Source organism: Acipenser ruthenus, chromosome 19 (assembly GCF_902713425.1).
Source record: "Acipenser ruthenus chromosome 19, fAciRut3.2 maternal haplotype, whole genome shotgun sequence".
Classification (NCBI taxonomy): Eukaryota; Metazoa; Chordata; class Actinopteri; order Acipenseriformes; family Acipenseridae; genus Acipenser; species Acipenser ruthenus.
The window spans coordinates 32,574,961-32,590,239 of record NC_081207.1 but is presented as its reverse complement, the minus strand read 5'-3'; the positions used below and the strand labels follow the sequence as shown (position 1 = coordinate 32,590,239).

Below are 15,279 nucleotides of genomic sequence, written 5' to 3'. Positions count from 1 at the left end.
TGTTTTGCTACACAAACAGCACACTCAGAAACTAAATCAGTTATTACCTTTTTTAATTTTTTTGGGGGGTGGGGTGGTCACAAAAGGGATGTAATGTAACAAGTTGGAAATATTATTGAAAATATTATTTTGAGTAATTTGGCAGCCCTCTCTGAATCCCATGTGCTTGTTTATTTCAAACCGTTTACAGAACACCCCCACAGCTCCACCAAGCACACTGGGATGATTCAGAGTCTTTTCACACGTGTTACAAACAGTTAAAAAAAAACAACGTGCACAAAAAGTATTATTATGGAAATCTTGTCAAAATGTTTGTTTTAATTACACTAACAAGTGCTGTATGTTATGCTGCTGTAGGCGTCTCAAATCAGTCATTCCCTACATACTGTAATATAATGAGTAGCTGCTGGGTTTTATTCCATGAATACTGTTCCATTTCATTCAGCAGGCTGTGCTGTTGTAAAGCTCCAGATCTGCAGCACACACAATTACAAAGAGGCGTCATAATAAAGGATTGTTAGCAGTGCTAAATCAAGGGTCAGTAGTACCCACCAAGCTCTGGCAAGAGGATGTATACAGAATACACTTCTCAATGTCCCAGCTGCAGTTCCATGAAAGTCAACAGACCCCCCCTGAAAGCCCAGTCCTGAGAGACTTCCCGTTTCCAGACGGCTGTGTTATTGTTCAGGTATTTCTGCATATGATCTGCTTCCAGAGCGGGTCACTTTTTAGATGTGTTTATGTTCCCCTATAATAAGCCCATTGCAGTACTTTCAGTGTACTGTTATTTTGTATACAGTGCTGCTTTGCTGAGTTCTGCAGCAGATCCTGATTTCCCTGGTGCTTTCCCGTGGCTGCCCAGCCTTCGTTCTGCAGACAGCATGAAGGTGTGCTCCAGCCTCAGGCCTGACTGAGCAGCTTCAAGGAAACCCCTGTGAATCGGAGCCTGAGTGAGCTGCATTGCTACAGAACCACCGCAGAGCAATACCCACCTGCACTGGAAAGAAAACCAAAGCCAGCAGACACTGCACACAAAGCAAAGCAACTGGCTTGGGATCTACTGTGCACTATATTACTGTGTGTGTGCATCTGTGTATATGTGTGTATACACACACACACATCTATATAATTAAGCCCTTTTGAAAGGCTTTCAGACTGTGCACACAATGTCTCCTGTCTGTTTTATCACCTTGCAGGAGTTCTGCCCCAATTCGTTCTCACTTTGGGCTGGATGTCTTGCTATGCCTGGCTTATCCATCAGGCCTATGGTCACTGGACGCTTGTTTTTAAAGTTAATTAACTGTCAACAACCAGCTAACATGATAGCAAATATGTTCTTTCAGCTGCCTTTAAACCCATTGAAAACCATAGAGTATATAGAGTAACAAATTATTAACAAATAATGAAAGCCCTTCAGTGCTCACAGGGGCTCCCTGGCAGGGTTAAAGCCCTCCTAATGAAAGCCCTTCAGTGCTCACAGGGGCTCCCTGGCAGGGTTAAAGCCCTCCTAATGAAAGCCCTTCAGTGCTCACACGGGCTCCCTGGCAGTCTTAAAGCCCTCCTAATGAAAGCCCTTCAGTGCTCACAGGGGCTCCCTGGCAGGGTTAAAGCCCTCCTAATGAAAGCCCTTCAGTGCTCACAGGGGCTCCCTGGCAGGGTTAAAGCCCTCTTAATGAAAGCCCTTCAGTACTCACACGGGCTCTCTGGCAGGGTTAATGCCCTCCTAATGAAAGCCCTTCAGTGCTCACAGGGGCTCCCTGGCAGGGTTAAAGCCCTCCTAATGAAAGCCCTTCAGTGCTCACAGGGGCTCCCTGGCAGGGTTAAAGCCCTCTTAATGAAAGCCCTTCAGTACTCACACGGGCTCTCTGGCAGGGTTAAAGCCCTCTTAATGAAAGCCCTTCAGTGCTCACAGGGGCTCCCTGGCAGGGTTAAAGCCCTCTTAATGAAAGCCCTTCAGTACTCACACAGGCTCTCTGGCAGGGTTAATGCCCTCCTAATGAAAGCCCTTCAGTGCTCACAGGGGCTCCCTGGCAGGGTTAAAGCCCTCTTAATGAAAGCCCTTCAGTACTCACACGGGCTCTCTGGCAGGGTTAATGCCCTCCTAATGAAAGCCCTTCAGTGCTCGCACGGGCTCCCTGGCAGGGTTAAAGCCCTCCTAATGAAAGCCCTTCAGTGCTCACAGGGGCTCCCTGGCAGGGTTAAAGCCCTCTTAATGAAAGCCCTTCAGTACTCACACGGGCTCTCTGGCAGGGTTAATGCCCTCCTAATGAAAGCCCTTCAGTGCTCACAGGGGCTCCCTGGCAGGGTTAAAGCCCTCCTAATGAAAGCCCTTCAGTGCTCACAGGGGCTCCCTGGCAGGGTTAAAGCCCTCCTAATGAAAGCCCTTCAGTGCTCACAGGGGCTCCCTGGCAGGGTTAAAGCCCATGTGTTCCTAGTCTACATGTAAACAGCAAAGCAGTGCAGAACAGCCAGATGAAGCAGGCTTACCACTGTCTCACATGCACGAGTTATGCAATTTCATCAACTATCATTTCCATTTTGTAATATTCATTATGCCAATTTCCTCAGAGAATAATGGAGGTTTATTTAACAAGGAATTTGAGAGTATTTGCATAGCTTTGAAGATGATAATAATTGTTTTTTTTTCATTATTTTCTTTTACCAGAGACACTAAATATGTTGTGTGGCACACTTCCAGTGTGCAGTTAAAGTGAATTGTACATTAAGACACTCTGTTTAAGGACATGCTGTTAGATTGGGACTGAATGTTTGCAGTCGGTTATTTTGCAGAAGAAAACTGCTTAGCCTGAGGTTTTATTTCTGTTCTGTACATGCAGGAAAACAGATCACAGGGGACCAGAAGTCCCAGAACAAGGGCCCACACACTAGATTTGGAGCAGAAAATGGATTGCATTTGCTTTCCAGATCCAGAGAAGAGAACCCAGCAATCCAATTAAACAAACCGCTTCTACCCCCGTGCACCCCACTGTAACCAGCCTTCTGGGGTAATCAATGAGACGGGGGTGTTCTCTTGTGTTTTTCTAAGCTTGTAGAACAGGTCACCGCTGCTCTTTGTAGTTAGGTGGGGTGTATGTTTTTTTATTAGGCTGGCAGGGTTTGTTCATTCAAATCCACAGCATGCAGTCGGGGTGCGCGGGGTCACTGGCTGGAGCTCAGCCTCCGTCCTGTTACACTTTACAGACCCAGGTAAGATCTCCACAGCACGCAGGACTGCCTGCCCCAGCGAGCTCTGCTCCTCGGGCTCAGAAGGAAAAAGACAAGGACACACACACACAGTCACTGCATGGATTCCCTTTATTTTACTGTACTAGTTATTGCAATCAGGTTAATTCACATTTAAAAAGCAGACACCATCCAGTTGCACTGAAACCGATGATATTCGTTGTACAAGAATCACTTGTCCTGTGAACTGGCAAACCCAATCAAAGCATTAGTCTTCTTACAAACAAAATAAAACATAAGAAGAAAAAGAGAGAAGGAAAATGTCAGAAATATTCATTACGATTGGCAAGCAATCCCATTACAGCACGAGTACCTAAAAACTGCAAGTAAAAGCTGGTACAAACGGAAACCCACGACTAAAAATCAGCAACTATCAATATGATACAAGAAGCAACAAAGGACAAGAGAGTCAAAGCAGATCCCTCTAACACGAGAAATTTGAGGCAGAAGCTTTTTTTTCCCTTTTGTCCCTCCCTTCCTCCACCCCCAATCCCCCCTCAGAACGCTCTACTTCAACAGGACAATAAAAAATACTGAACGTAGAATACTTTTAATATCTTCCATTAATATTAATTTCCAACTGCTCATAATAGTAGTGCCTTGTGGCCAAATCCGTCGAGATTTTACGTGTGGGTTGCAAATGACACACTGATTGGATGTAATGTTCAAATGGTCCTCCTGCCCCACTGTGTCCCGTCACGTCTTGGGCAGAGCAAGGTTCCTCACTGTGCATGCTGACTCAACGTGTGGTTCTGAAAGAGAAGAGAAGAGAAGAGGACGCATGAGGAGCCAAATAATGAGCTCCGTGCCCACAGCCTCCCACTCCTCCTGCCCATTACAGCACACAACAACATGCCCGAGAGATGAGCTCCGTGCCCACAGCCTCCCACTCCTCCTGCCCATTACAGCACACAACAACATGCCCGAGAGATGAGCTCCATGCCCACAGCCTCCAACTCCTCCTGCCCATTACAGCACACAATGACATGCCCGAGGGAGAGGGACTGGGCGCTCACATCCTAACAGCAGCTCTGTCAAGGATCAGGTGCCACCCAGCAATCCAAACGCTTTGCTGCCAGGAAACCCAGTCCTAACATTAAGGGTTTATGGAGGGAGGCATTGTGGAGACATTGTTTTGGATTGGATAAGGGGTTTGAAACTAAAACGGCCAGTACATTGGGAGGGGGTTCAAGATGCTGTGCTTTGCATAGTGGACAGCTGATGATTTTACTACTCCCAATGTGATTGGCGGAGATGGACTGAAGGACTGGTTTAGAACCCCTGAAAGGAACACAGTGGTTGTTTACTTGTGTCATCATTCTAAAACAATGCATTTAAAATGTGCATCAATATGATATCAAACAAACCCAATCTCCAATAAAAAAGAACATTATCTTAATGATTCACAGTCACACAGAACTGATTTCTACAACACATACAGTACATTTATAAATACACTGGCAATTCAAATCGAGGCCAACAGTTTCTTCCCAGTGCCTGGCATGAACCCCTCCAGTTTTCCTGTGTTTTCACTGTGCTGCAGGAAGATGTGTATCCAGAGAACGCTCCTGTGCTGTTCCTAATCTCTTAGGGCGACAGTGACCCCATTAAAACAATTCGCTGCTTCTTCCAATGGCTGTGCAGTACCACTGACCTGCCAGCAGGTGCCACACTTGCCGCTGAATGTATTAATGAAGTTCACAGCTGAAAATGATATCGAGTCTGACAGACTTGTACAAAGCTCCAGACACTGCAGTTACATTTTAATCCTCTAGCTAAACCCAGAAATAAGGGGGGGGGGGGGGGGCATGGCTTTATTTTACATACAAGAATCAATGTTGTATTTTTTTTCTTTAACAGACGAGGCTTCTTCTCATTGCTCCATGTTAGCTCTGTTTATTACCCCAGAGCACTTCAACAGGACAGCGTGGACACATTGACATCATCACCCCGTCACGCCTGACCAGTCCAGGCTCGTTTTGGACTGGTCACTACAGAGAGGATGTGGAGTCAGCAGACAGCACACGGGCATGCGGTCTTCATTCAAAGAACTGCGGCAATGATTAAACAAGGAGATCAATGGAGAGAATGGTATGGGGCTCTGAATCCGATAACGACTCTCTCAATGTGAAACCTCCTCCACACGGGTAACTCAGAATATATTCCACACAGCAAAGAAAAAATGAATTGCATTCAGTGCTGACCAAGCACACCTTGTATCCTCAACAGTACTGAATCTGTATTGCCCAGGAAAGCAGAGCTATTTTTTTCTGAACTTACTGAATTGGGATAAAAGAAGGTCCACACAATAGTTTGCAAAGACAAAAAACAATCCTGCTGCCACAGCCCTGTTTTTTGTCCAGGCCTTCTTTGGAAGCGGTGAAGCTGAGCATGTCAGTTTCTACAGAGCGATTGTAGCATCACAACATCCCCATCACTGGGAAACTCAGCACAACACATCCACTGAGCTCGAGCTGCACGGCACTGCTGAATGTGTCAAAATCTGAGACAAGCAGGCTGGAAAGTTTAAAAAAAATAAATAAATAAATAAATACAATAAAGTAGCCTGGAACAAAACCCAAGTCAATCTGACCCAAAAAACGCACTGAAGCCAAAAGGGCCCTCTGAAGGGCCATGAGCGCTCTGCCTCGGGTAGCCAAGCGTCTCAAGTGAAGAGGAGGCAGCTAATGGGCTGAGAAGTTCATTACCAGACAGCAGAGCCATCCCTGCTTCAACCAGGTGACAACAAACACAGCTCTGATTCTGTTTTTGGTTATTTTATTTGACCCTTGTTTTCTCTGCCCCTGCGCTCCCCTCTCCTCTCTGCCCCTGCGCTCCCTCTCCTCTCTGCCCCTGCGCTCCCTCTCCTCCCCTTTCCTTTCCTCTCTGCCCCTGCACTCCCCTCTCTTCTCCTCTCTGCCCCTGCTCCCCCCTCTCCTCTCCTCTCCTCTCTGCCCCTGAGCCCCACTCTCCACTTCACTGCGCTCTTCTTCTCAATGCTGGCAATGCAGAACAGGTGCTGTAGCTGTATACACCGCCGGACTGCTAATGTCAAGGACTGTGTGTTTATCAGTGTAAGAATGTGCCGTAAACAACTTCAAAGAAAATGAAAAAGCACACACTGCAAATCATTGGGCTCTGCACATCCACACACACACACACACAACATGCAGAATCCCCTTCGCCACACTGTGCGTGTGTGTGCGTGAGTGTATGTGTGTGCATGTGATTAGGATTATTTTTAGAGCACTTTGACAATCTTCCAAGGGTCTAAGACTAACAGATGGCCTTCTTAAAGCCTCATATGTTCACTAGTTTGCAGTTCAGAGAAGACAGTAAACACACTCGGGAGTGCGCAACAAAATGGACCGGACGGCTCCTGCAAACCCAATTTAGCTGGCGTCCTTCACACGCCATCCCTGCCAAAGTGAGGCTGGTTAGTTATTCAGCAGTCAGGAACGCGCAGGCAGCAGGGGGCTGAGGGTGTTCCCTTTGCAAGCCCCGCCCCACAGTACTGGCAAGGAATACGGAATAACAAACTGCATTATTACTGCATCAGACACCCATTCTAGAGCACAGTTTTACTATGTACTTGCACCATGTTATTTTCTAAAAAAATGCTAAAAGCTGCTAATATATACAATTCCAGAGAGACTACACAATAAAGGCATTATATCAAAAGAATAAAAAAATAAAAATACATGCAGCCACATAATGCAAGAACTGGCGTAGCGAGAGGAAATCCTAAAATGCACCCTATGCGAATGATAGCACGATTGATAACCCACAATTGATCCACTGAAATCACGGAAAAACAACTTAGGACACACGTTGAGAAATGACCAAGTTATGTTAAGGGTAAACACCATTTTTAAAAAGACTTGAATCACTAAAGCACAACCTTCCAGAGAATACCATTTTATTTTGCATGGAAGTAAAATCCTTGTACCCAAGTGTCCCTCATAAAGAAGCTTTAGAAGCTTGTCAAAAAGCACTAGATAATAGACTAGATAAATCAACAGCAACAGCAGAGGTGCTGAACATGATCCACGTGGTTTTAGAAAACAGTTACTTTACATTTGTTAATAAGAATTACAAACAAAACGATGGTACAGCAATAGGATCTAAATTAGGAGTGCATTTTGCCAGTACATGCATGGGGAAATGGGAAGAACAATTACTTAGAAAATAGTACATGTAAAGTGTGTAAATACATGGACAAAAGTAAAAATATAATTAAACATAAGAACAGCACATATCCACTAAAAACTAATACCTACTGTAAAAATAGCAATGTTGTTTATGGAATAGCCTGTGGAAAATGTGATGAAATAAAATATGTTGGAGAGACTGGAACAACTTTATATAAAATAATTCAGAACCACCTTTCATTAATTAGAAATAAAAAAATGAATGAACCAATAGTACAGCGCTTCACCAGTCAGGGACATGACATAAACGATGAAAAGTTTGCAGTATTAGAACAGCTAAAATTAGACAATGCGACATACAGAAGAATTAAAGAAAGTAAATGGATAAATAGACTGAACACGAATATGCCAGCGGGACTCAACAGAAAAGAATGAACTAATTAACTCCAATAAATATATAACATTTAAATAAATAAATAAAAACAAAATTCATTCAAAAGTTGTGCATGCTGATGCGCTGGGGAGACCAAATCAAGGCTGATCCACAGTCTATAATACAGGAATTCTATAATACAGTATATTGATACACCCCAGTCATGTCCTGGATATCAGGTTTCATAGTTTTGAGCGGGGTGTTAATGAAGTGTCCCCTTCTGAATACGAGTGATATCTCAAACCACAGAGAGCCATAGTGAAACAGTCACAGAATGATTTTTATGTGTGTTTCGTGATCATCTTCATGCTGTGGTGTGTGTAATTGCCTTATCCTAGCAGAACACCTCTGATGCATTATTTCAATGCATGCCTGTCCTGCAGGTTCCCACACTGTACCTACACTGCATGAAACAGGCAGCTGCTAAGTTGCTGTATCAATATTTTTATTCAGAGTAGTCTCGTCACATGCTAGCCACGTTCAATACCATTATTGAATGCCCAAGGAGACAAAGCGGTAGCTAATTAATTCTGTACATTGTCCATTTATTGATTACTTTTAATCTTCCATAATTCATTTCTAGTGATTGATTTGCATGCTGTGGGACCTAGATGCTCCTAATTATGATGCTGCATTTCTGGTGCTGCTTTCTCTCTGTTTGCAGTGCACGCTGTCTGGGTTCAAAGATCACACCAGCTGCACTCGCATGATGATTTATGTACTTTTTTGCCCACCTAAAGTGCTCAAGAGAAAACAGTCAAGGAGGCAAGGTTAATGTTCCTATTCAATGCAAGGACTTCTAATGTAATATTATAACGCCCATCATCTCCAAATCTCAATACATGTACTGTACACTAACACAATACTATGCTGTAGAAACGTATGGGGGCTGGGTTGCACTGCTGAAGCAGAGGGAGACCCCACTTGTTTCTAGTTTGTTCATCTGAGCAAATGAAAGTTCATTTCATCACCACCTGTTCCTGTTCACCGATTGCCATTTCATCTGAGAAATAAAGTGGAAGGGAATGACGCTCTTATAAAGCACAGTCCTGGGGGCCGGGGGGCACGACAGCTGTTGCTTTTAAAAAAAAAATATATATATATATATATATATATATATATATATATATATATATATATATATATTTCTTTATTCGATAGCCCTTTGCCAGCCTGTGCGGGGCTGACGCTCACCCTGAATTAAAGCAGGAAGGCGAGGAGGCAGTGCAGAAGGACTGGTTCAGCTCTCCACTCCAGACAAGACGTATGCTACACTGCGAAATAATGTATGTGTCCGGGGAGGAGGCGTCCCTGTAGTGCTGATTCTTACAGGCTCTACAAAAGGAAGCTGCATGGCTGCACCCCACTTTACATTGCTTTAAAGTACCTACGATCACTCGCACTTTCTGAAGGGTCTGTAAAAACACGGAGAGAAGTTACAAAGACACACCTAACTTGTGATGAATTGTGTGCATGCTTCACTGATCGGAACTGCAGCTGAGACCTATTATATTTAATGATCTAGACGTTTCTCGTGAAAACGCACAAGCATATCTGGTCATGTCTGGAAACAGCAAGCAACCTGTTTCTTTCTCTCTTTCTATTCCTATATAATTTGCAGTAAACAGAAGCAGAGTCTTGGGAGAGACTGAAAAGCGGTTCAGTTTCTGCTGAGAAGAGGCTCGGGTCATCTTGAGCACGAGAATAAACAGGGAAAAATCAGACAGTCGCTGCGTAACGGCAAAAACAAGAACCAAAACAAATCCACTGCAGTGCTTTTCAACTCTGGACACCTACAGTCAGTGATGGATACCCAACAGAGTTTCACTTTGACGGCTCAACTAACAGGTTTCAAACAGGTTTGTCGCTGATAGACAACAGCAGTACTGACGCATATGCTTGCAGACTGACTAATCCCATCAAAAAAACATATTGGATTAAAAAAGCAGAAAATCAAATCAAATAGCTGACTCTACTTAACTATGTACAAGTGACTAAAGGAACATGATGCTCACATGCAAGTAAAGAGACACGAGCGCTGGAAGCCAAAGTCCCCCCTGAGGGAAGAATTAAAACCAACAAAGTGAAAAGATCAGCCATTCTTCCACTGAGTGACAGTGTGACCCGAGAGCTCGCAACTGAGAAACAGCAGAAGAAAAGTTTAAACAGAGCGCACTTCACACATCCACGAGGCAGGGGCTTCATGGGACTCATCATTTATTAACGCTGGGTCTGCGGTGTTGATGCAGTGCTGCACAGGGGGACAATATGGATGGGGTTCACTACTTTATTGGAAGCTTCAAGTACAATGGATGAGCCAGACATCCTTACTGAACAGACATGGAGGGCACTCACTAGCAATGAGAGACTGGATCCTCCCAGGAACTCTCTCTGATGGACAGTGCCAGGAACAGGAGATTCAAGGTAACAGAAAACTAAAACTCTGCTTTGTACCCCCGTGCCATGTTGGCACTACGAGTTAAACAAACATCTTTCTAGGACACTTTCTGAAGCTGTAATATATATATATATATATATATATATATATATATATATATATATATATATATATATATATATATATATATATTTAAAAATAATAATAATAATAATAATAATAATAAAATATATATATTCAATATCGACTTCATGTTTCTAACATAGGTTCTGAACTTAAATACGGTAAAAAAAAAAAAAATCCCAGTTCGTGACTGGCTGGACATGCACCCTGATCTCCTCTGAAGGTGAACTTCGGAATGATTTTCCTGCAGGTTTAGAAAACATTTACTAAAAGCCCTGCCGTGCACCTGCTGGTAAATTTACTTTGGATCCAGATGCCAAACAGCTCACATTTTTGCTCACTGTCATCGGTGTTGCAAGGGTTCACAGTAGTGGACTGAGAAGATCTAGGTCAGCCAGGGTAACGGCAGCGATGGGTTACTCCAATTAAAGTGCTCCTTAACCAGGTCAATCCTGCGCGGTGAGGGGGAAAGCGAGGGCTGGGTCTGTGTAAGGACTGCCCATCAAACCAGCAAGAGAGTTTCAAAGCTTTAAGTGCAGGGCGATTCAGCTATTACAGACCCAATTAGAGATTGGACAGGCGGTTGTGCACGTCCCTGAATTTTTTTTTTTTAATTTTGTCGTTACCAATCAGTTTTTATTATTTTCTCCCCAATTTGAAATGCCCAATTATTTTTAGGCTCAGCTCACCGCTACCACCCCTGCGCTGACTCGGGAGGGGCGAAGATGAACACACGCTGTCCTCCGAAGCATGTACCGTCAGCCGCCCGCTTCTTTACACTCTGCAGACTCACCGTGCAGCCGCCTCAGAGCTACAGCGTTGGAGGACAACGCAGCTCTGGGCAGCTTACAGGCAAGCCTGGAGGCGCCCGGGCCAGACTACAGGGGTCACTGGTGCGCGGTGAGCCGAGGACACCTTGGCCGACCTAACCCTCCCTCCCCCCGGACGACGCTCGGCCAATTGAGCGCCGCCCCCTCGGAGCTCCCGTCCACGGTCGGCTGTGGAATAGCCTGGACTCGAACCGGCGACGTCCAGGCTATAGAGTGCATCCTGCACTCTAGCAAGTACTTTTACTGGATGCGCCACTCGGGAGCCCCCTTACTTGTTCAGATATTAGTATTAGTGGAGTATTCTGTATATTACGTTACAAAACAGACTCTGGGACACTTCGGGACAAACTCTAAACTGGAATCATTACACTACACTCTGCCCCTTCCGTAAAAGAAAATACCTGCTGCGCAGAATATGGGAGTTGTTCTGGACAGCACCCTTTCCAGAGGCAGAGGGGCAGCGGCAGCGAGTGTCGTCCCGTCTCTCTGGGTCTCCGGAGAGCTCCGGGATGCAAGGAGCCGTGGCAAACTGTCACAGCGATACGGGCAAGCTGAAAGCAAGCCGGTGTCTGGAGACCCTATTTACACTCCTCTCAACCGTAACGGGTGATACACAGGAGCAGTTCAGTCTGCGAGGACGCGGACACCCTGCAGAGGAGAGCTTATAGAACGGGCTTTTCTGTTTGTTCATGGACGCACAGACAAACACACACGCACACACACACAAACACAAACACATACACACACACAGACACACACAGACACGCACACCCACAGACACACAAAGCGTTACATTGATAGTATAATAGCAGAACCAGGCATGGCCCCTAATCATCACTGGCATGTGTAAGAGAATTGTGTTCATTGAACCTCTTAGCCGTGTTGGAGTAGTGGTTGGGGCTCTGGACTCTTGACCGGAGGGTTGTGGGTTCAATCCCCAGTGGGGGACACTGCTGTTGTACCCTTGAGCAAGGTACTTTACCTAGATTGCTCCAGTAAAAACCCAACTGTATAAATAGGTAATTGTATGTAAAAATAATGTGATATCTGTATAATGTGAAATAATGTATAATGTGAGATCTTGTAACAATTGTAAGTCGCCCTGGATAAGGGCGTCTGCTAAGAAATAAATAATAATAATAATAATAATCACTACTCTGCATCTAACCAAGTTCAGTAGTAGAGCAAATACTATAATAGCATATATACTATTATATCATATAGGAAAATAGTATATATAGTGCAGTATATACCTACAGTTTAGATTCAAAGAAAGTAAGTAATTGAGATACAAATACATTAGAACCATTTCTTATAATAAAAAACAAACCAAAAAATTGAATTAAATCTGCAGTCCATTACGATGTATTGTGGGAAGCTGAGAGGCGCAATTGAGAAATAAGATACATAGGAAATCACTTTCTCGTCACTGGTCTGGAAGGTTCTTATTTAAATGTACTTGAAATAAACGTATTTCAATAAAAGAACATTGATCTGTTTCTCCCTATCATGCTGACATCATGCATTCTGCATCAGTTGTTGGTGTTAGTGGCGTCCCTGCATGACAGTGCCCCCTCTGGTTGTGGTGTGCATGTGCGTGCCCTGTACTGTACGTACCTGCAGCTCAGTCTGGAAGAAGAATTTCTGCGGACACTGGGAGCAGTCGTAGATCTTGTCCTCCTGCCCATGCACTGCGAAGATGTGCTGCTGGAGCTTGTTGGCCTGTACAAAGACTGAACAACACAGGAGAGCAGCTTAGTATTGAGACAATCACAGACAGAGAGCAGCACAAGAGAGCAGCTTAGTATTGAGACAAATCACAGACAGAGAGCAACACAATATTATTGAGACTAAATAGCAAGCAGGACCTTCTTTAAAAAAACAGAAACAACAACTCTGGAGAGCCACGTGTTTGAGCCCTGGGTGGTACCACGGGCCGTGGCTGCAGGAGATGCTCTATACGCTTGGCAGCCCTACATCCATTACCACCACACTGAGCCCCCATGACATTTATCAATAAATCATTGTTTCTTTGTTTCGGCAAATTTAGTTTGCAATGAGGAAAGGTATAAATGATTCAACTCCCAAAGACTGAAGCTTCACTTATTTATGAGCACCCTAGAATAGAGCAAAACTTTAAAAGAGGTTTACATCCCACTAGGTAAACAAATAAATAAATAAACACAAAAAAACATAAACAAAAAAAAAGATGTGCTCCATTGTTCGGTGCTGTGAGAAACACAATGTTCTGAGAGGCAAAGTCTGACAGGGCAGGATCAAAACCCTCCAAAAAAAAAAACACAGGAGAATGGATGAATATGATCTGCTGGGAATCCAGGAAGAAGGGAAAGCAGCCTCAGAGACTCAGGAGTGGCCTTGCGTTTATCCAGTGCATCTCCGTGCCTTCAGCTGAGACCCAGGAGTGGCCTTGCGTTTATCCAGTGCGTCTCCATGCCTTCAGCTGAGACCCAGGAGTGGCCTTGCATTTATCCAGTGCATCTCCGTGCCTTCAGCTGAGACTCAGGAGTGGACTTGAGTTTATCCAGTGCGTCTAAAAGACTTCCATTTGTATGACACACGAGAAATCAACCAATCACTGTTAAGGGTTCATCAAAACTCCAGAATATTTTTCCTAGCGTACAGCTGCTATCTTGTGCACAATCTTGTGATTTACAGTATGTGGATGCATTGTGTGTAAGGTGTCTCTTACTATATCTGTGCTTTGCACTCCTCTCTAGTAACATTTAGAGACAAGCTACACACAGCGTAACCCACGCAGGTCCATTCGTGCAGCGCTGCACTGCACCGCAACTCTGCAACCCAATTCAACACCAAACCTCCACAGGGTTAAAACAATCAGACAGGCACAAACAGAAGCTAAGGAAGGAGCCCCAGTGGGCTGGCTTACCTGTGAAGCACACGGGGCATTTGAACGTGCCGCCCATTCCCTCGAAGCTGTGCTCAATCAGGTGACACAAGAGCTTCGCTGGAGAGTCAAACATCTGGTTACACAGCTTGCACTCGTGATTGATGCCTTCCTCTGCAAAATTCAAAATGAAACAACTTGTTAGTGACATGTCACGTTAGTATCTAGCGGCAGCAGCAGCAGTTTATGAGAAGAGGCAGGACTTCTTAAGACCAGCACACTAACCCTGTGCACCGCACTGCAGCTCCAGTGTGCTGCAATGGGAGACACTGGGGGTTTAAACCCTCAAACTGGAAGTTGACCTTTCCATGGATGGCACTGCATTGTTTACCCCTGTGTCTTTCCATGAAGACTGAGCTGCACGTTACCTGTGTGAGTGCTGCACTCTGAACGCTCTCCCTTCACATGGCCCTGCACACACTCACACGCACGCACGCACGCACGCACGCACGCACTCTTTCAATGGCATTATTCACAGGTCACAAGAAATATAAGGAAACAGGTCAAAAACAAAATGCTTTGGGGTATTAATTTCAATGATATTTTTGTTTACAGGCTGAACATTGAATATTTCAAGAGTTGTGATGATGGGTGGGACTGGAGCCTCTACAGGCCTCCTCACAGCCTGTACACATCCTTCAAGTCTCTGCAAATCAAACTAAGATCTCACATATTCAGAGCATATCCAATACGACTGCATAGGTATGGGGTTAATAAAATAAAAAAAAATAAAAAAATTCTTAAAAGAACACTTTGCAATCTGAATCCATCTTTGTGCTTGTCTAACTTAATGTATGTGTGAGCAAGGAAAGTTTTCAAAGCCATGCTTATGAGCAGAAGAGGGCTGAAATCAAGAACCAAAAGCAGTCAGCATTTCTGTTCTTTAACTGTAGCAATCGTTAGACCCTGAAACTGAACGCTAAAGTTGTGTCCAGCTCTAGAGCACTAGTATAAACTTCCCATCATCGCAGTACTGTAGGGCTATTTTGAGGCACACCGATGACATCACTGCCTCCCCTTAGGGATGAAAGGGAGATTGTGCAGCCCTGCTGCGGATCTGTGCTCTCTTATCGTTCATGCCATGGAAAACAGCACAGCCATTTTCAGCCCGATTAGATCAGAACCGCAGGGTCCCGGGCCGGTATGACTGGAAATCTGCAGCCTTGTTTTCCAAA

At 44.5% G+C, this 15,279-nt stretch overlaps 1 protein-coding gene across 2 annotated transcripts in view; it reads right to left on the bottom strand.

Annotated features, from left to right (window-relative positions):
* Window positions 1-3,297: 3,297 nt before the first annotated feature.
* The window catches only part of znf423 (zinc finger protein 423), a 109,985-nt gene continuing 98,003 nt past the window's right edge, over window positions 3,298-15,279 (bottom strand). For both annotated transcript variants that reach the window (XM_058992897.1, XM_034041181.3), the window contains 3 exons: window positions 14,087-14,218; window positions 12,796-12,911; window positions 3,298-3,995 (listed from right to left, as the gene is read on the bottom strand). In XM_058992897.1, the coding sequence (XP_058848880.1) occupies window positions 3,966-3,995; window positions 12,796-12,911; window positions 14,087-14,218 (278 nt within the window). In that variant the 3' untranslated portion in view covers window positions 3,298-3,965. The remainder of the gene's footprint in view (window positions 3,996-12,795; window positions 12,912-14,086; window positions 14,219-15,279) is intronic.